The 20,141-nt window shown below is 29.8% G+C and overlaps 1 protein-coding gene across 1 annotated transcript in view; it reads right to left on the minus strand.

Annotated features, from left to right (window-relative positions):
- Nucleotides 1-5,666: 5,666 nt before the first annotated feature.
- Nucleotides 5,667-20,141, minus strand: part of LOC133327303 (synapse-associated protein of 47 kDa-like) — a 46,607-nt gene continuing 32,132 nt past the window's right edge. Inside the window, exon 8 of the mRNA XM_061535867.1 lies at nucleotides 5,667-5,922. Within this exon, the coding sequence (XP_061391851.1) occupies nucleotides 5,714-5,922 (209 nt within the window). The 3' untranslated portion in view covers nucleotides 5,667-5,713. The remainder of the gene's footprint in view (nucleotides 5,923-20,141) is intronic.

The following is a 20,141-nucleotide window of genomic DNA, read 5'->3' on the forward strand; positions in this document are numbered from 1 at the left end:
TTAATACAAAAATAATTCAACTAGATTTCGAACAATTAATCAAGAAATCAATTACTTTGAACTATTCCTTAGGTATATGCAAATTAAAAAAAAAATATTTAGATTTGAAGACTACACACATTTTAGAAAGAAAATTGTTTATTATCGATTATGAATATGCGAACAATACATATTTATTCAAAGATTTCATTTAATCAATTTCGTTAAGTGTAAAAGTGCGTATGATATCATATCAATTCTAATTCGCAACCTGATTAATAATCAATTATGAATAATGAAATAAAATTCAATCGAAAGATTTATTATCATTATAGCTTAGTTTTACATTTCAGTATTTAAAATTTGTATCAGTTGGGAAATACGTTGGCGTATGATTTGTATCAATACTTATACGCAGTCAAGTTGATACAAAGTTCCTAAAATCTTCTGATCATTGACAAATGACGTATATAATAACATCACATTTATATTTATTGTTTTGTTAACTGATAAAGATCATTGATCCTGAAAAATAATTGAAATCCGCAACTAATGAAAGAATTTTCTGTTTTCAGGGCAATGCGTCGTATACTTAGCGACAACACTAATACGCAACCATTTTATTTGTTTGTTTGACAGCTTACCGAATTTTAATTTGGTCATTATTAAACGAATTTTTTTTTTCAATACAATAATTGGTACTGCAAGAATCTACTCGATTTTACTATTTTATTCGATATCATAAAGGAAAATTCGTTATCGTAGTAAAAAGTAGTAGATTCTTGCAGTACGGGAACAGACCAAATGTCGGTTTGAATTTTTACATTAGTGGATAGTTCATTAATTAAATGTTCACATTATCGAGAGTTCACTGTATAAACCGTCGTATATAAATCAAATATTAGAATTTTTGAAACAAGTTTTTAAGAGACGTGTTTTTTTCTCGGCACACACTAGTAAAATGTGGCCTGCAGCAAGCTCTACACCGAATAAGTTGAACGCCTAATAGAGACCATTATAATTTTAATGTTCTACCCTCAAAGGCACCTGAAATAGATGATATATTTATTTCAGTTTTCAAAATATTCCCGGAATTGAGACAAATTAGTATAGTGGATATCCGTAAGAAATTGTATTTTCTATGAAAACAAGTTTCTCGAGATTGAAATACTCCGATCATTACCATCTTGTAGAGCCATATGTCTTGTTTGAGCCTTTTCTGAGTGGAAAGATAAGCCCAAATAAATATTTAATTATCCACCTATCACAATGACAATCCATTTCTCCTCCAAAAAAATGTAATGGTGTTGTAAACAGGACACAATGGACTACATATGGTAAAAATTTTATTTTTTTTTTTTTTGGGAAGCTTTAAAGAAATGGTAAGCTAAGGTACATTTTCCTCATCTTAGCCTTGATAAGGTATTTCATAATCATAACCTCGATTTTTTTCAAATAAAAAAAATGAGTATTCCATAACCTAAATTGCTGAATATTGCAATTTGAAATGCTTTTTTGAAAATAAAATTTTGGAATTGACATTTTTTTATTTAAAAAATGAATTTTAAAATTAACCCTGAATACATAATACCTTAGTATTTGTATTTAGGATACATTTTTTAATTATACTTCTTCCATAACCTTAAAATTGGCAAAAAAAAAACATTGGGCTTGGGCTTCTTTTTGAAATAGTTGCCAATAAGAAAAAATTTATAAATATTTTCCATAACCTCACTTGCTGAATATTCTAATTTGAATGTCTTTTGATTGGAATAATATTGTATGCGTTAACCTTTTACTGTATATAGTTAATTGAAACATCTTAAATTGTTTTAATTTTTTATAGAAAAATCCAAGCATTTGAGAACAATATAGGAAAAGAAAAAAGATTAAAAATTATACTCACAATTGATATTTGTTTGTTTATGGATTGTTTTGTGTTTAGGCAAAAAACTCTGATTTTATTTTTGGTAATTTTTTTTTTAATATATTTTTTGTCGTTTTTTATTTTTATTTTATCATAAACATAATTAATAATAATAATTAATATTATAATTACGTTACGGTTTTTTTGTTGTATATATAGATTTAGCATAATTTCTGGTTATTTACTAACAATTTGTTGTTGTTGTTTGTTAATTATTTTCTACAAATTTTCCGATTCCATGCTGGTGGTTTGAATTTTTCTAGGATGGTTACACAATGAAACAGAATATTTTACTATATTATATTGCAGGAGGTTTTGTTTTTTTGAGGAATAATATAAAAAATAATAATTATAATAATAAATAGTAAATAATATTTATGTTTGTTGTAACGAACACAATTATATATATGTTTTTTTGTATTTTTTTTCAATTTATTTTTTATTGTTTTTAATAATAACAGGGAGAAATACAAATAGAAAAACGTAAACTGTGTGGCAACGTTTAACTAAATAATTTATTTTAATTTTTTTTTTGTTACATATTTTTTTTAAATTTATTTTATTTTTCTTTCTGTTGACTATAATAATAATTTTTTTTAGTTTTTTTTTAATATATATTTTATGATTTATAATTAATTATAAATTTAAAGTGTTTTATACATTATGTTGTTCTTGTTTTTTTTAGTTTTGAGTGGTTGTTATTGTTATTTTTATTTTTCTTTTAATTTTTTTGGTTATTAAAATTTTTCATCTTTTTTTTATTTATTTAAAATGTAAACAATATATGGTTTGTTGTTGCTTGTTATTTTTTTATATATATTATCAATTAGGTAAGTTTATTTGTTTTTGTTTTAATAATTTTTGTTGTTGTTAATTTTCTTCTGTTTATACACCATAAATTCAAATGCAATTTGTTTTTGTTTTGAAATTTGGATTTCCATTTTTTTGTTTATATTATAATTATTTTTTTTTTGGTTTTTTTTTATTAATTTTTGCATATATATAGAAATAAATAATAAAACATCAATTTTTATATTTATTTTATGTATATCCAATAACTGTTATGTAGACGGGGGGAGAGAAGAAAAAAACGTGAGCGAGAGTCCAACAAAACAAACAGAGAGAATTTTTTGTTTGTGTATTGGATTATTTGTGTTGTTGTTGTTGTGAGAGAGACTGATGTTTTTATATTTAACCAGTTTGTTGTTGTTGCTGTTTTAATTATTGCAGTTATTCCCTAGTATTTTTGCTTTTAACCAAAAAATAGAAACTTTTTTTAATTTTGAAAAAATTCAATTTGAATTTTTTGAAGAGGGGGCTGAGAACATTTTTTGGAATTGTCCACCTCCTCTCCCATATAGTACATTACACTGTGCTACAGAATTTTGTAATGTAGTTGTTATTGAAAATATTTTAACTTTGATTATTTTAAAAAAATTGGGTTATGGGAAATTGATTTCCATTGGAAATTTATTGAAGATAGAATGAAAAAAATTGAGTTAAGGGAAATTGATTTTTGTTGAAATTTATTGAAAATAGAAGGAATCAGAACCTGAAGATTCCTTCATTTATCGTCTTTCTAGACCCTGAAAATGTTTACTATTGTGCTTGAGCGATGGATGCCTGTCCCTTACCTTCATGACTGCCACGATATAGCATCGACATTTTTGTTGTTTTGTCGAGCAGGAGGTATTTTTCATTAGCTGGCCTATCGCAGTCATTAAAAGTCACCCCGTAGCATTCCTTAGGTCTGAATTTTTATAGGTTAGCCAAGGCTATATCCTCTGTACATAAGGTAAACTGTGTGCCGTTGACTTCGTGGCGAATATTCCTCGCATGGAAAAACTCTGCTACGTCGTGAAAATCTTTCCTAATGTGCCTGAGCGAAGGATGTCGGTCCATTGCCTTCATGACTGCTTCTGTAGCACCGGCGAAGGTATTGGAGTAATTAAAAGTCACCCCGTAGCATTCCTTAGGTCTGAATTTTGATAGGTTAGCCAAGGCTATATCCTCTGTACATAAGGTAAACTGCCGTATGGAAAAACTCTGCTACGTCGTGAAAATCTTTCCTGATGTGCCTGAGCGAAGGATATTGCATCGACATTTTTGTTGTTTTGTCGAGCAGGAGGAAATTTTTCATTAGCTGGCCTATCGGAGTCATTAAAAGTCACCCCTTAGTATTCTTTAGGTCTGAATTTTGATAGGCTTGCCTAGGCTATATCCTCTGTACATATGATAAACTGTGTACCGTTGACTTCGTGGCGAATATTCCTCGCATGGAAAAAACTCAGCTGGATGAACGAGATATGTGGTTCAGCTACAGGCTATAAAAGTGATATCGGCCTGTACGATTTATCTTGAAAATAGAATCATTGCATTGAGCTACATTAGCTGGACTACTCAGCCCATTATCTAGGCATCGGAAATAATTTTTGGGTGGCTGGCGACAAACTGAGTACCTAAATAGGATCTCAACACCTAATACTGGTTCATCCAATCACAACATCCTCCAAAGGTGAATTATGGAGGTTCCAGAAAACCCAGCTCTTTGCAATTGGGGTGGTCTATAAATGTTTTCCCTAACCTCACAATTTGATGGCCACACTGTGTATGTTTTTTTAATAGTAATACTTAAGGCGGCTGTTTTTTTTTTAATAGATGCCAATAAGAATTTGTTCTCCAAAAAAGGTTCTCCATAACCTTACTTGTTGTATAAGTTCGCTGTTTTTTTAAATAGACGCCAATAACAATTTGTTCTCCATAACCTCACTTGTTGTATAGGGCAATTTGAATATTTTGAATTATTCAAAAAATATATTGAAACAGGCTTATAAAATTTGTGTTAATTTTCTTGTTCAATACCTATGAATAAAGTTTTTAATACTATTTTCCCAACTAAAAAAATTAGAATTCTCCATAACCTCACATTTTTCAAAACAATAAAATTAAAATATTTGTCAATATTTTTTTTACATTCTGGGCTGGTTAACTATAACACAGAGTGTTAAATTTAAAAATATTAAATATTAAAAAAACGATTAAAGAGAGAACAAAATTCCTCTCTTTAGAAATTCTCAACTCCCATCTCTGCATTGATTGGCAGAGGGATATTCTGGTGTATGGAACAAAAAAAGGATTTAAGAATTTGTTGTTGTTGTTTATATTACTTAATATATATGCAAGATAGTTGTTGTATTTTTGTTGTTGTTATAAAGTGGTAGTATTTGTTGTTGTTGTTGACATTTCAGGCTTATATGGTAAGTTTTTGTTGTTTATAATTTAAAAAAAAATTGGTTCTTTAACAAAATAAAAGTAATGATAATAATCGGAAATTAATACAATTATAATAAAATATTATTTATATTCATCATAATAATAGGAAAGACTTGTAAATTGTTGTTGTTGTAGTAGTAGAATTTATTGTTTGTTTGTTTGTTATCCATTGGCAAACACTAGAAGAGCGTAAAAAATGATTGATCTCGTTGATAGCCCAACATGACACGTTTTAAATCTTTTAAAGTTCTAAATCGGATTTCCATTTCATTACAAAAATTTATTAATAATCAGGAGAAAAAAATACATAATTTTTATATATTACGATTCACATGTATATATAAAATAATTATAATTTTATTATTTAGTTGGGCAATATTATTTGGTTTTTTTTTATACCAAAATCACAAGAAACAAAGTCATTGTCACAAAAGTTGAGTTAGGTTGGGGGTGTGTGTGTATGGAAGGGAAGATAAAACACATATAAAAATGTTTGTCTTAGAACTTAGAAAAAACTACGATATAAGCTCTTAATTACTTTAAATCATCGGTATCTTCAATTAAATCGGCATATTCCTCCCAATCGTTGTTGGCATTACGCGTACGTGATATTGTCGGCAGATCGTCCTCGCCATCGCCGTCATCGCCACCACCGCCGGCTGCCGTCGCATTTCTTTTAGAACCATTATCAACTACCTCGAAATCTTTAAGTTCAGCTTCTAAATCCTTTTCCCATTGTTCCTCTGTTGACGAGCATGTGAATAGAATGAGAAAAATGTAGAAAAATATTCAAGAAAAGAAATTAATAAATGTTTTTAGGAAAATGCTATATATATACATAGGAACTATAATAAATAAATATATATGTAATTTGTAAATATTTTTTGTTATTATTATTATCAAAAAGAAATACAATTATATATGTGGTTAGTAAAAGCATAAACATTTATTATTAATATTATATGTTATTTGGTTAAATGTTAGTTTAATATTAATAAAAAAGAAACAAAAATAAAATTGAAGAATAAAAATGTGATAAATTATGGTCAACATTTTCAAAATTATTTAGATAGTTTTTTTTTAATTAAAAGCTTGTTTCTCGCCATAAAAATAAAAATTTTTATTATTATTATTTTTTTTTTTTTTGTAATAAAAATGAGAGATTTTTATTTGCGACAAATTTACTGTTGTACTTCTAAAATTTTCTCACAACTTCGATTGAAGAAAAATACTTAAAAGATGATTTTTTGCGAGAACAGTTTTATAAAACTGTTATACTAAAAGTTATACAGCATGAAATATTTATTTACTTTATTTATAGGCTTAATACAAATATTGGAAAATATATAAAATACCTTTGGATTATTTATGTAATTTCTCGCCCTTAAAGCTAAAACGTTTTTCAGTTAAAAAAAAATTACAAAGTTTCTTTGGCATCAAATGAAAACATTGAACTGTTATACACTTGAAAATGGTCAAATAACTTTTTATACCCTTCACCACACTGTGGTACAGGGTATTATGTCTTTGTGCATATGTTTGTAACAGACAAAAGGAATCGAGATAGACCCATGGTTCCTTTTGAGAATATGCATAGAATCACTTTCTGAGTCGAAAGTCCGTCCGTCCGTCCGTCTGTTGATGTTAAATTGTAAACAAAGTACAGGTCGCATTTATAATCCGATTTGGTACAGCTCATTTATTTGGCCCAAGGACGAACCCTATTGAAATTGGGAAAAATCGGTTCAGATTTAGATATAGCTCCCATATATATTTTTGTCCGATTTACGGACTTTAGTCCCTGAAAATCATTCGATTTGCACGAATTTCGGTATATCATACTGAATTAAGTCTAAAATGATGTGTGCCAAGTTTCCAGAAAATCGGTTCAGATTTAGATATAGCTCCCGAATTAAGGTAAATGGAGCACCAAAGTCCCTATATATCTTTCGATTTGCATGATATTTGGCACAGAGTACTGAATTAGGTAAATATGTGTGCCAAGTTTATAAAATTTTTTATTATTATTATATATAGCTCCCATATATAGTTTCGTCCGATTTAAGGTAAATGGAGCACCAAAGTCCCTGAAAATCTTTCGATTTGCACGAATTTTGGTATAGCGTACTAAATTAAGTCTAAAATGATGTGTACCAAGCTTCGAGAAAATCGGTTCAGATTTAGATATAGCTCCCATATATATTTTCGTGCGATTTAATGTAAACGGTGTCGTCCGATTTTACACAAAATTGACACAAACTTTTCACAACGTACTGGAGTTAGAATAACCTAGAAGTTTGTTTTAAATGCTTCACCATTGAGAGTCCAATAGGCACAACAATTTGCTCTAGGTTCTGAAGTTACTATAACATAACGTGTGGCAAGTTTAGTTCAAATCGGATTAGATTTTGGATTAGATTTTGATATAGCTTATATATATATATATATATATCTACGCTTATAATTGATTTTCATAATTTTGTCCATTAAAAATTCGACGTCTTTTAGGTTTCATATACTGAAAGTGGTGAAGGGTATCATATAGTCGGCCCCGTCCGACTTTACTGCTTTCCTTACTGGTTTTAATTCCAAATATGCAAAACAATGGTTTTCATAGCAGTATAACAGTTTTATAAAACTGTTATTTATTTTTACAAAATTTACGTTTTGCCTTTACAAAAAATAGCTCTTATCTTCTAAATTTTTTTAAAAAAATCCAATTTCATAGCACTTATTTTTTTTTAATTTGAAAAAAAATCTTTTTTGCCTTAGGTTTTTGGCAGCTTTTGATAAAAATATTTTTAAAAAATTTACGCTTTGATAGCTCTTTAAAAAAATTATTAGATTGAAGAAAAAGAGATCCATTAGGCCGATAGTCGAAAATGTCGAAGTTGACGGGCTTATTAGCAGTCGTAATATCGCCCAATAGCTAAAAATCGACCATAAAACTGTTTTAAACCTTTTACACAATGCTGGATTAAAAAACCAGATAGCGGAGCAGTATAGTCGGACGTGGCCGACCATATGATACCCTACACAACTACCACGAAAAGCACACTTTTGACGGTTCTATATTCTGAGCCTGGGCAATATTTCGCGATATTTGCACCCAGAATGTTTTTTATTGAAGTGAATTTTTACGCCATAAAATAAAAAAATTGGTCAATTTAGGTTTTGGTTGATTTGACCCTCGGAAAATTGACCGATCATCATCTAAACAGCCGCTCTAAGTAGTTGGTCAGATCCCCTTCACCTTGTAAAATATGTGATGTTCTGCATATAATAATTGTCTCAAGAGCGACTAGAAAATCTGACAAAATGAAAGTCGTCGGTTCATTGCACCCCATGAATGAAATCTCAACTTCACCGAAAACTTAGGCGTCGTCCTTGACCATAATCGGCAATTTATGTACAATTTCAAAGCGATCAACGCGACATTTCCGTCCTCTTATGGAGTAATAGTAACACTAGACACATAGTCACCTTTACCTAAATACGTATAACTCCCACATCAGAGTACATATAGCCATATAATTGATACCAACTTGAAGGTCAACAACTCCTCTTGGATATACTATCAACTTCTCGGGTATATGTCCTTCAGAAGCAAGTATTTACACCCCAGAATAAAAATGTTGTAATTTTTCACACAATAGTCAGGGTCCATTTGACCCTCTAAATAATGACCGATCTTTATCAAAGCAGGCATGCTTATTCTTAAGCCCGATCCCCTTCTCCATGTAAAATTTCACAAAGTTCGGACCATAACGGCGGCCTGTGGAGCGACCAGAAAAACCGACAAAAATTTAGTATTTGGTCCATTTCATCCCCTAAATATTAACCGATCTTTACCAAAAACCCAACCTACATGCAAAATTTCGTGAAGATTGGTCCATAACTGTGGCCTGTATCGTGTTTACAAATTATAATGGACAGACGGACGGACACACACGGCTACACACATGTCTAAATATTAAGATCAACTCAGCTAGTCGAGATATGATGATCGGTATACTTAAAGGTGGGTCTAGGATCAATATTTCGCCAGGAAGATTCTGCTATGCATTTTGAGGGACTGGAAGGGGATTGTTTATTATGAGATGCTTCCAAATGGCCAAACGCAAAATTCTGATCTCTTTCAACAACTGGACCGTGTGTAGATAGCAATTGGCCAGAAACGGCCAGAATTGGCCAACAGGAGAGGTTTCGTGTTCCACGAGGACAACGCTAGGTCACACACATCTACAGTGACTCGTAAGAACTTTCGGGAGCTTGGTAGGCAAATTTTAATGCATCCGCCATAAGGTCCGGACTTGGCACCAAGCGATTATCATCGTTTTCTTGCAATGCAAAATTTCTTTAATGATACAAAATTGGTATCTAGGGAGGATTGTGAAAATCGACTACTAGAGTTTTTTGAAAATTTTGAACAGCACTTCTAGACAGAGACATTATGAATTTTCCTTTAAAATGGCAACATATCATACAACAAAACGGTGCATATTTGGCCATTTGGCCATTATATACAAATAATGGATTTCTTTTCCCCCAAAATAATATTTGTATCTTCAAAAATGCGAGTTTTTATACCCTCCATCATAGTATGGAGGGTATATGAATTTTGTCATTCCGTTTGTAACTCATCGAAATATCCATTTCCGACCCTATAAAGTATATATATTCTTGATCAGGGTAAAATTCTAAGACGATCTAGCCATGTCCGTCCGTCCGTTCGTCTGTTGTAATCACGATATCTTCTTAAGGAATTGAAATAGGGAGCTGAAATTTTGCATAGAGTCGTCTTTTGTCTGCAGGCAGGTTAAGTTCGAAGATGTGATATATCGGTCCATGTTTAGGCATAGCTCTTATATAACAGTACCTCCCAATATTCGGTATTTTGGGGTTCTTGAGCACGTTTTTCAACCGAATACACTGAAATTTTGTACATTGAGTACTTATTTGGTTCCAAATGTCTCCACAAAAAATTATAAATATAGGTCCACTTTTTCTGGTAGCACCCATATAACTGTACCTCCTAATTTTCAGTATTTTTGGGGTTTTGGTCGTATTTTTCCAACGAATTGGCTGTAATTTAGTATTTAGATTTCTTAATAGTTACCAAATCTCTCCACGAAAAATTATAAATATAGGTCCATTTTTTCGGATAGCCCCCTTATAAGGGTACCCCCCAATTTTCGGTAATTTGGGGTTCTTGAGTGCGCTTTTCAACCGAATTCGCTGCAATTTGGTATTATGAAGTCGTATATGGTAACAAATCTCACCACCAAAAATTTTAAATATTCGCCCCCTTTTTGGGGTCGTCCCCATATAACCCCCTTTTTTATAGTAAGACTCTGCTGTAATCATTTCATCTGCGTAAGATACAAAAAACACGCATTTAGGCCTAGCCCCTGTGTGGGGTCTAGGACCAATATTTAGAACCATAATCGGTTTGTAGAAATGCCGGTATAGGTACACTTTTTGGTATGCTCCCTATATTTTTTTTTTCAAGTACCTGTCAGTATATGTATGGTGGAGGGTATCCAAAGTTCGGCCTGGCCGAACTTAACGCTTTTTCACTTGTTTAAACAAAAAGTATTTGTTTAATCTATGCTTTGATAGTTATACAAAAAATATATATTTATTAAAATCTACATTTGATAGCCTTTCAATAAATATATTTTTTAAATCGAAGTCCTTCTAAAACAATTGTATATCCATTTTTTGCCAGAATTAGAAAAACTATGTCAAAAAATAATTTGACATAGCCCCATATTAAGATACCGCTTCATTTCAGATATCTTCACGGTCGTATGTGTAGGAACATCGATTTATTATTAAAATGTTTTGAATTTATGACCAATTGAAATTCAATTAATTCGCTTGAAAGTAATCTTTTTATTCAAATTGAATATCAATTGACCTTTGGAACACTATTGGGAAACTTTTGAAGAACTTGACATTATTTAAAAAAATTGATGTCAACCAGTAACTACAAAACTACTTTTTATGAATCAATGGGTTACTATGAGATCTACAGACGAGACCTTATCAATAATTTATTTCATTTTTTACTTCTCAAGCAACATCAGTTCGTTTTCTTTTTAAAAATATTTTTTTTTTTTGAAGGACTCTCCGTTTTATACCCTACACAACTATGTTGTCAGGGTATTATAGCTTTGTGTAGCCTCAAAAGTTTGTAACGCCTCGAAATATTCGTCCTAGATCCACATTTAAGTATACCGATCGTCATATCTCGACTAGCTAAGTAGATCTAGACATGTGCGCCCGTCTGTCCATTATAATTTGTAAACACGATACAGGCCACAGTTATTGTCCCATCTTCTCGAAATTTTGCATGTAGGAAGGGTTCTGGCCAATGGTAAAGATCGGTTAATATTTAGGGGATGAATGGATCGCTCCAGAGGCCGCAATTATGGCGCAAACATCTCGAATTTTTACATGGAGAAGGGGATTGGGCCAAAGAATAAGCATGCCTGTTTTTATAAAAATTGTTCAATATTTAGCGGGTCAAATGGACCCTGACATTTGTGTGAAAAATGACAAAATCTGGATTCTATAGCGTATATATTTACTCCTGAAGAACATAGAGCCGAGAGGTATAGTATATTCAAGAGGAGTGGTTGACCTTTAAATTGATACCAATTTTATTGTCGTATGTACTCGGATGAGGAAGATATTATTTAATAAACCATTACCACACTAGAGGGCGGAAATATAGCTCTGATCGCTTCGAAATGTTCCATGAGGTTCCAGTTATGGTCATGTACAACGCCTATATTTTTTTGGTGATGTTCAGATAATAATTTTGGGATGAAGTGGACCGAAAACTTATTTTTTGTGTTTTTTTTCGATTCAACCTATAGGCTACAATTATAAGCCGAACATCACAACACAACCTACGGTGAAGGGAATATGGACAAGTAATTAGAAGGACTGTACTGAATATTAGTAATATTCGGAAAATATGTCAGTGTAAGGAAGAGATGCTGTTGACCTCTAATCGGGCAAGAGGGTGCAACTTACACGAAATATTGCCCAAGCTTGGGATAAAAATCCGCAGAAAGTTAGAGTTCCATGGTAGTTGTGTAGGGTATGGTATGGTCGGCCCCGTCCGACTATACTGCTCCGCTCACTGGTTTTGAGCTATAATCGTGGATTTGAAAACCATTTTTATTTAGAAGGACTGTCATGGATTTTAAATCGATATTTCCAAAAAAAAGGCTACCAAAGGTACAATCGTGAAACAATTTGAGAAACGAATTATTTTTTTAATTTTTTACTATACGGAAACATAAGGTGGTTTATGTAGAAGTTAAGAAGGAATTATAGTTTTCAATATTTAAGGCAAATTAATTTTTGTTAAATGACTTTAACTTATTATTATAATTCCTATTTTTTTTATATGGTCCATAATTTATCACATTTATTATATGTTAAAAAAAAACAAATAATTTCAAAACAGTATGTTCTTTGTGATTACAAAAGCATTACATGACACATACATACACATATGCACACAAATATTATTTAAATTTACACAAAATCATTATTTTTTTCATAATTTTGTTTTTATTAAATTCTTAGAATTTTAATTAGTTTTTATTTTCAGTACATAGTTTTTTAGTATTTGTATGTGTTTTGCAATGGTGATCTTTATGTGTGTGATGGTTGATTGGTTGGTTTTTTGTTAAACTCTCAAAAGTTTACCCAAAATAGTGTGTAAATTACAAGATCGATTTAGTGCTTTTGGGCCAGACACCGTTAGTTTGTTCGGATTTGTTAGTGACAATCCCACAACTATTGAATCAACTTCATAAAAATTACCTTGAAATAAAAATATATTTTTTGTGTGTATGGGTGTGTGTAACACACATACACATTTAATTAACATAAATAGAAATAAGAATATTAAATATTGTTTTTTTTCGTTCTTTGGTTTTTGTAGGCTATTTGCAGGATTAGTTGTCGTCTCTTGGAAATGAATTTAAACAAAAACTGTGACACACAATACTTTTGGGCAAACGTATGGTAACTGAAATGTAATCTGTTTTTTTGTTTTTTGTGATTTTGGAAGGAACAAAATATCGAACGAAAACACAAAGTGGGGGACGAAAATGAAAACAAAACAGAAAAAAGAATATTAAATTAAAAAATATGTTTTTTTTTAATGAAATAATAATATTATTGTTTGTTGGGTTATATTGTATATAATAAAATCATATATATTTTTTTATTATACATAAGCATTCATATAATATTATGTATTTATTTATTTTTTTGTCACATATAAAATATCTATACACTATTTACTAATATGGCGGCATTTGGCAAGCATTGACTATTTCAAAATTAACAAATAAAGACAAAATGAATTTAATAAATTATTAACACATTAATAATGTCATGGTTTTTTATAAATATATATGCCATTGAATAAAAAAGCATTCTCTGCTACTTAAAAGAAAAAAATTAACAAAATTTGAAATATATACATAAAAAACTAATTTATATAAAATTATTATATATTTTTTTTAACACTGTGCATTCCGAAATAAATATTAAAACAGAACAAAATTTAACATTATAGAAAAAACATATACAGAAATTAATTATGGAAAATTTTTTTTCTTTAATATATAAAAATATAAACATTATTTATATAAATGGAGAGGTAGTGGGGAAACTGGGAATTATTTCATTTTGTTTTAATTTTTTTTTCTCTGTAAATAAATTATCGATTATTTATCGATTTTGTGTGGTGAGTTGGTATTACGAAACGATTTGATAGTTAAATATTATTAAAAATTAAAAAAAAGAAAGAAATATTTATGATTGATGATTGGATTTGTGAATATTTTCTACAACAGCTATAATTTGGATTTGTTTTTTTTTCTCAATGAGAGAATTCTGTAGAATTCTCAGAGCCACCAATTTTTTTTTATTTTCTATAAAGGATTTTCGCATCTATAATCATTCGGTTTTAAACATATACCAAAGGACATTCAGATTTATAATCATGAATCTTTGAGATATTTTCTATTAAGGACTCTCAGAGCCTATAGTCATGAATATTACTCTCTCAGGGTTATAAAAGCCGTTATGAGAAACTGTTTTTCTGAGACACTCTAAGATTTGTGGATTTTTAAAATATATATTTTTAATGAACTGTCAGATTATTTAGAAATTTATTTTGAAAAATTAGTCGAAATATGTTTGTAGTTTTCTAGAAGCCATTGGAGGAATTTCTGGTTTATAATCAGGGCTATTGTCGCAGATTTTGGAAAATATTTCTCTGAACTAGTTTCATAGATATGAGGGATTGGTTGAAACATAGCCATAGATGGATTGGAGCTTAATCGTGAATTTTTATACATTTTAGAAGGACTGTCGTGAATTTTAAAAGGATATTTTCATGAAAAACTATCAGAACAGTTATCAGGAATTTTATAGGAAATAATTTTGAAAATTTTTCGGGATATAATTGTGAATATTTTCAGAACATTGTTTATAAAGAATTGTCGAAGATATAATCGTGAGTTTTTAAGAAATTGTAGAAGGACTATCGTGGATTTTTAATCGAACTTTTTATGAAGAACGATCAGGGCTACAATCATGAATTTTACAAGAGTTATTTTTGAAAAAAAAAAATCTGGATATGACTGTGGACTTTAAAGGACATTTTTTGTATAAAGGATTCTCGGAGCTAAAATCGTGATTTTTGAAGATATTTTAGAAGAATTTTAGAGGATATTTTTATAAAGAACTATCAGAGCATGTATTACGAATTTTACAGGAATTAATTTTGTACATTTTTCGGGATATACTGGTGGACTTTTTTTGGTATTTTTTCAAAACTTTCTATATACCCAAATTCTACACCTCAACAAACTTCCTAATTCCAAATTTTAGAATTCCAGCTCTATCAATTCACCCAATTTTCAAATTGTACCAAATTGTTTAGTGCACATTTTTAAAACTACATATATCATACGACCAATGTTCATCCAAATTTGGTACCATTTAGTACAAAATAGTACGCATTTTCAAAATTTCCGACATACCTTTCCAAAATTTCCATTTTCAAAATTTCCTACATACCTACATACATTCCTACAGGATTCCAGTGGGTCGATTCACTATCAAATTTAAACAGTTCTCAAATCGATAAAATATTATAACGACAAAATAAACAATATTTCAATTCTATAACAGTTTTTAACAACAATTGTTAAAAATGTTGTTAATAAACAGCACCAAAATATTCGAAGTTAACTTGTCGACAAATATTTTTCAATATTGAACATGCCTTGTTTTGTTCTGAATTTGTATGTATTTTGTTTTAAAAATGTTCAAAATTAAAAGCTTTTTGAAAGTTTATCGGCAATTTGTCTACATTTTTACAGAATAACATTTTCGTTACTGCAAACGATTGTATGTGTAGACAAAATTGTCGATTGTCGGATCGTTATAAGTTACTGAATCGACCCACAGCTCTATCGTTTCACCCAATTTTCAAATTGTACCAAATTTAGTACACATAAGTACAAATTCTCTAAACTATCTATATCATACGACCAATGGATATCTTATTTTCCGATTTCAGGATTCCAGCTTTATCGGATCATCCAAATACAAATTTGGTACCATTTAGTACAAATTAGTACGAATTTCCAAAGCTTACTACATAACCCAATCCTACACCCCAACAATGATCCTAACATCAATTTCAAGATTTCTGCTTTATCGGTCCATCAAAATATTCAAAATATACCAAATTTAGTACAATATAGTACACATTAGTAAAAATGTCCAAACCTTCATAACTTCAAATTTCGGTCCTTTCAAATTGTACCAAATTTATTTCCACCTAGTACTCATAAGTATGAATTTCCAAAATTACATCCAAAATATACCAAATTCAGTACCATATAGTACACATTAGTAAAAACATCCAAACATTCATAACTTCAAATTTCGGTCCTTCTAAAATTCAAATTGTACCAAATTTAGTTCCACTTAGTACTCATAAGTATGAATTTCCAAAATTATAACTTTATTTCTAAATGTCAGTGTTCCAGCTCCTTCGGTTTGCCAAAATTTTACCAATTATAGTACGATTTAGTACTGTACGTACACATAAGTAAACATTTTCCAAAACTATGTACATAACCCAATCCTACACTCAATTACCGTCAATTTTTTCAAATTTCAGGATTCCACTTCCATCCATTTCTCCAAATTCAAATTGTACCAAATTTAGTACAGTTTAGTACATTTTGTATACATGAGTACACGCTTTCAAAACCACTTGCTTAGATTGACCCTACTTCTCAACAATAATTTGCATTTCACATTTCTCGATTTTAGCTCTATACATTCACATGCTACGAAATTGTACCGAATTTAGTACATTTTAGTACTTTTCGGATACTTATAGTTCGAATTTAAAAAAAAAAAAACTTTTGCTACATCTATTCTGGAGTGACCCTCATTTTAAATTGAATAGTTCTAGCTCTACCGGTTCGCCAAATACAAATAGTACCAAATTTAGTACTTTTCGTGCCGTTTTAGTCAGGATTTCCAAAAACACCCCTTATCTAAAACCTTTGGACAAAGAGTGAACCTCACATCAAATTTCAAGATTCTAGCTTCAGCCGTTCAGGCAGTGAGTCAGACTGTCAATCACTTTACTCTTTTATCAGTATACATAGATTTATAAAGGAGCTGTAGTGAGCGGTCACTTTTTATACCCTTCACCACACTGTGGTACAGGGTATTATGTCTTTGTGCATATGTTTGTAACAGGCAAAAGGAAATGAGATAGACACATGGTTCCTTTTGAGAATATGCAAAGAATCACTTTCTAAGTCGATGTCGATCGTCTGTCCATGTTAAATTGTAAACAAAGTACAGGTCGCATTTATGATCCGAATTGGATGAAATTTGGCATAGGTCACTTATTCGGACTAAGGACGAACCCTATTGAAATTGGGAAAAAATCGGTTCAGATTTAGATATGGCTCCCATATATATATTTGATGTAAACGGTCCCTATATATCTTTCGATTTGCACGAAATTTGGTACAGCCTAATCATTTAGGTCTAGAATGATGTCTGCCAAGTTTCGTGAAAATCGGTCCAGATTTAGATGTAGCTCCCATATATAGTTTCGTCCGATTTCATGATTTGCACGAAATTTGGTATAACGTGCTGAATTAAGCCTAGAGTGATGTATGCCAAGTTTGGAGAAAATCGGTCCAGATTTAGATATAGCTCCCATATATAGTTTCGTCCGATTTCTTGTAAATGGTGCCCAAAAGTCCCTATATATCTTTCGATTTGCACGAAATTTGGTACAGCCTAATCATTTAGGTCTAGAATGATGTCTGCCAAGTTTCGTGAAAATCGGTCCAGATTTAGATATAGCTCCCATATATAGTTTCGTCCGATTTCATGTAAATGGTGCCCCAAAGTCCCTATATATCTTTTGATTTGCACGAAATTTGGTATAACGTGCTGAATTAAGCCTAGAGTGATGTATGCCAAGTTTGGAGAAAATCGGTCCAGATTTAGATATAGCTCCCATATATAGTTTCGTCCGATTTGATGTAAATGGTCCACCAAAGTCGCTAAATATCTTTCGATTTGCACGAATTTTGGCATAACGTACTGAATTGAGTCTAGAATGATGTCTGCCAAGTTTCGTTAAAATAGGTCAAGATTTAGATATAGCTCCCATATATAGTTTCGTCCGATTTCATGTAAATGGTGCACCAAAGTCCCTATATATCCTTCGATTTGCACAAAATTTGGCATAACGTACTTAATTGATCAAGTAAATTGGGCATCAAACTCCTCATGTTAGTCAGATTGACATCAAATTTTGCACAACTTACAAAATTGTGTATAGAATTACGTAGTTGCGTTTTCTAGAAGTGCAGACATAGCCCAATGGATGACCTATTTATATTTGTTTGAAGTCGATTGACATACTTTATGGATAGATTTAGGTAGATTCACATTTAGATAAATATCACATTTTTTTCATCCAATTTTATGTTATAGTCCTGTTTAATATACCCATAGTGGTGAAGGGTATCATATAGTCGGCCCGTCCGACTTTACTACTTTCGTTACTGGTTAAATATATATTTTTTTTATAAATTAATCTGAATTAATTAAAAAAAAAAATCATAAATTTTTGGGATATCTTTAAAAAGGAACTTTCATGTTTGAAGGACTCTCAATTTAATTATAGTGGATTTTTTATGGATAAACTATTTTTGAATGATCATCCGGACTATCCAAGATTTATACGTCGAATTTGCAGAATTTTTTTCAAGGTTTTCATGGAATTATTGATCGGCTTATGATTAACTTCTTTGAAATTTTGATGATTTTTTTTTAATGACATTTGATGGATGACAAACCAAAATAAAGGTAATGAGAAGCGCTAAAAAATATAAAATCGAAATAAATTATTTTTCTTTGTCATAAAGTTTTGGTGTTGATTTTTTGTATATAATTATTAATTTATAGAATAATTATTAAAAAATAAATACAATTCAAAAAAATAACGTATATAAACTAAGACACAATGCGGCAACAGAAGAAACAAGAAGTAGCAGTAATAAAATATTTTGTGAATATATTTTTTTTTTTAATTTTTTTGTATTTAGTTTGCCAGGGATGTCTAATATTTAATATAAATAAAAAAGATTATAAACTATAAAAAATACACGCACACATAGAATATATATGAATATACTTTATTTTATTTTTTTTTTATTTGAAAGAAATAACAGAAAAATGAAATATATATTTTTTGTATAAAAAACTGCTAACAAACATCGATTAAATATATAATTTCTCGGAATATATATTGAAAATGAAAACAAAAATTGGAAATTAAATAAATTTGCAATGAATACCACACTATAGAAAACAACAAATTTATTGTTTTGTTTTTCAACTAATTATGGAATAACAAAATAAAAAACAAATTTTAGACCAACAATTAGAATTTGTTATTACGAAACTTACCACACAAAATGTTAAACTTTTTTGGCTTTTTTCATTCGATTTCATTGCATATGTAATTGTTTTTGTTTTTTTTTCTTTATTGTGGTGTATGTATGGAAAAGAATATATTTCTTTTTTTTTTGGTTTTAAGATTTTGTTCGCAATAATACATTAGGAAATTTCGGTTTTCTTTTGCTTGTTATCTCCTCGTGAGAGATGGGGGGTTAATTGTGAAGTTTGTGGTTATTTTTTTATTTTTTTCTTTAACGGGGAAATTTCGACAATAATTTTCATTCATTATCATTTTCATGTGGTTGTTGTTGATGCTGTTTTTTTTTTTTGTATTTTTCTTTAATTTTTTCGTTAATATTTAGGGGGGTTGCTCTCATTTTCTTTATAGTTTTTGTTTGTTTTTATTTTATTTTAATTTAATTTAGGTTTTGTTTTTTTTTTTATTTAGCGTAAATCCATTCAATCTTCTGTGGGGATGATTTTCAAAAGAAAAAAAGAAAATAAAATGTAAATTTTGATCAATTTTTTATGATTTGTTTTTTGATTTCAATTATATATCTATTTGTTTTTTGTTCAATATAGTAGTAGTGGTTCAATTGAAGTTAAAAAAAAAAACAAAAAAAAAAAATATTTAAAACATTTATTGTTGGAAATATTACTGAAAAGTTTGTTATTAATAGAAAATCTATTGGAAGGTTTTTGTTGTAAGAATATATATATAGAAAGAAATGATAGTGGGAGGAGATATATATTTTTTAAATTAAATTGACAATTAATAATTGAAAAAATAATAATTTTTAATAACCAATATTAGTCAAAAAATAAATTTTTGTTTTTGAAGTATAATTTTTGTAAAGTTTTCTCAATATTTTTTATTCAAAATTAAGCAATTACAACAAATGGA

This window comes from Musca vetustissima, unplaced genomic scaffold (genome assembly GCF_032173495.1).
Source record: "Musca vetustissima isolate MV318-11 ecotype Yass unplaced genomic scaffold, APGP_CSIRO_Mvet_v1 utg30559, whole genome shotgun sequence".
NCBI lineage: Eukaryota > Metazoa > Arthropoda > Insecta > Diptera > Muscidae > Musca > Musca vetustissima.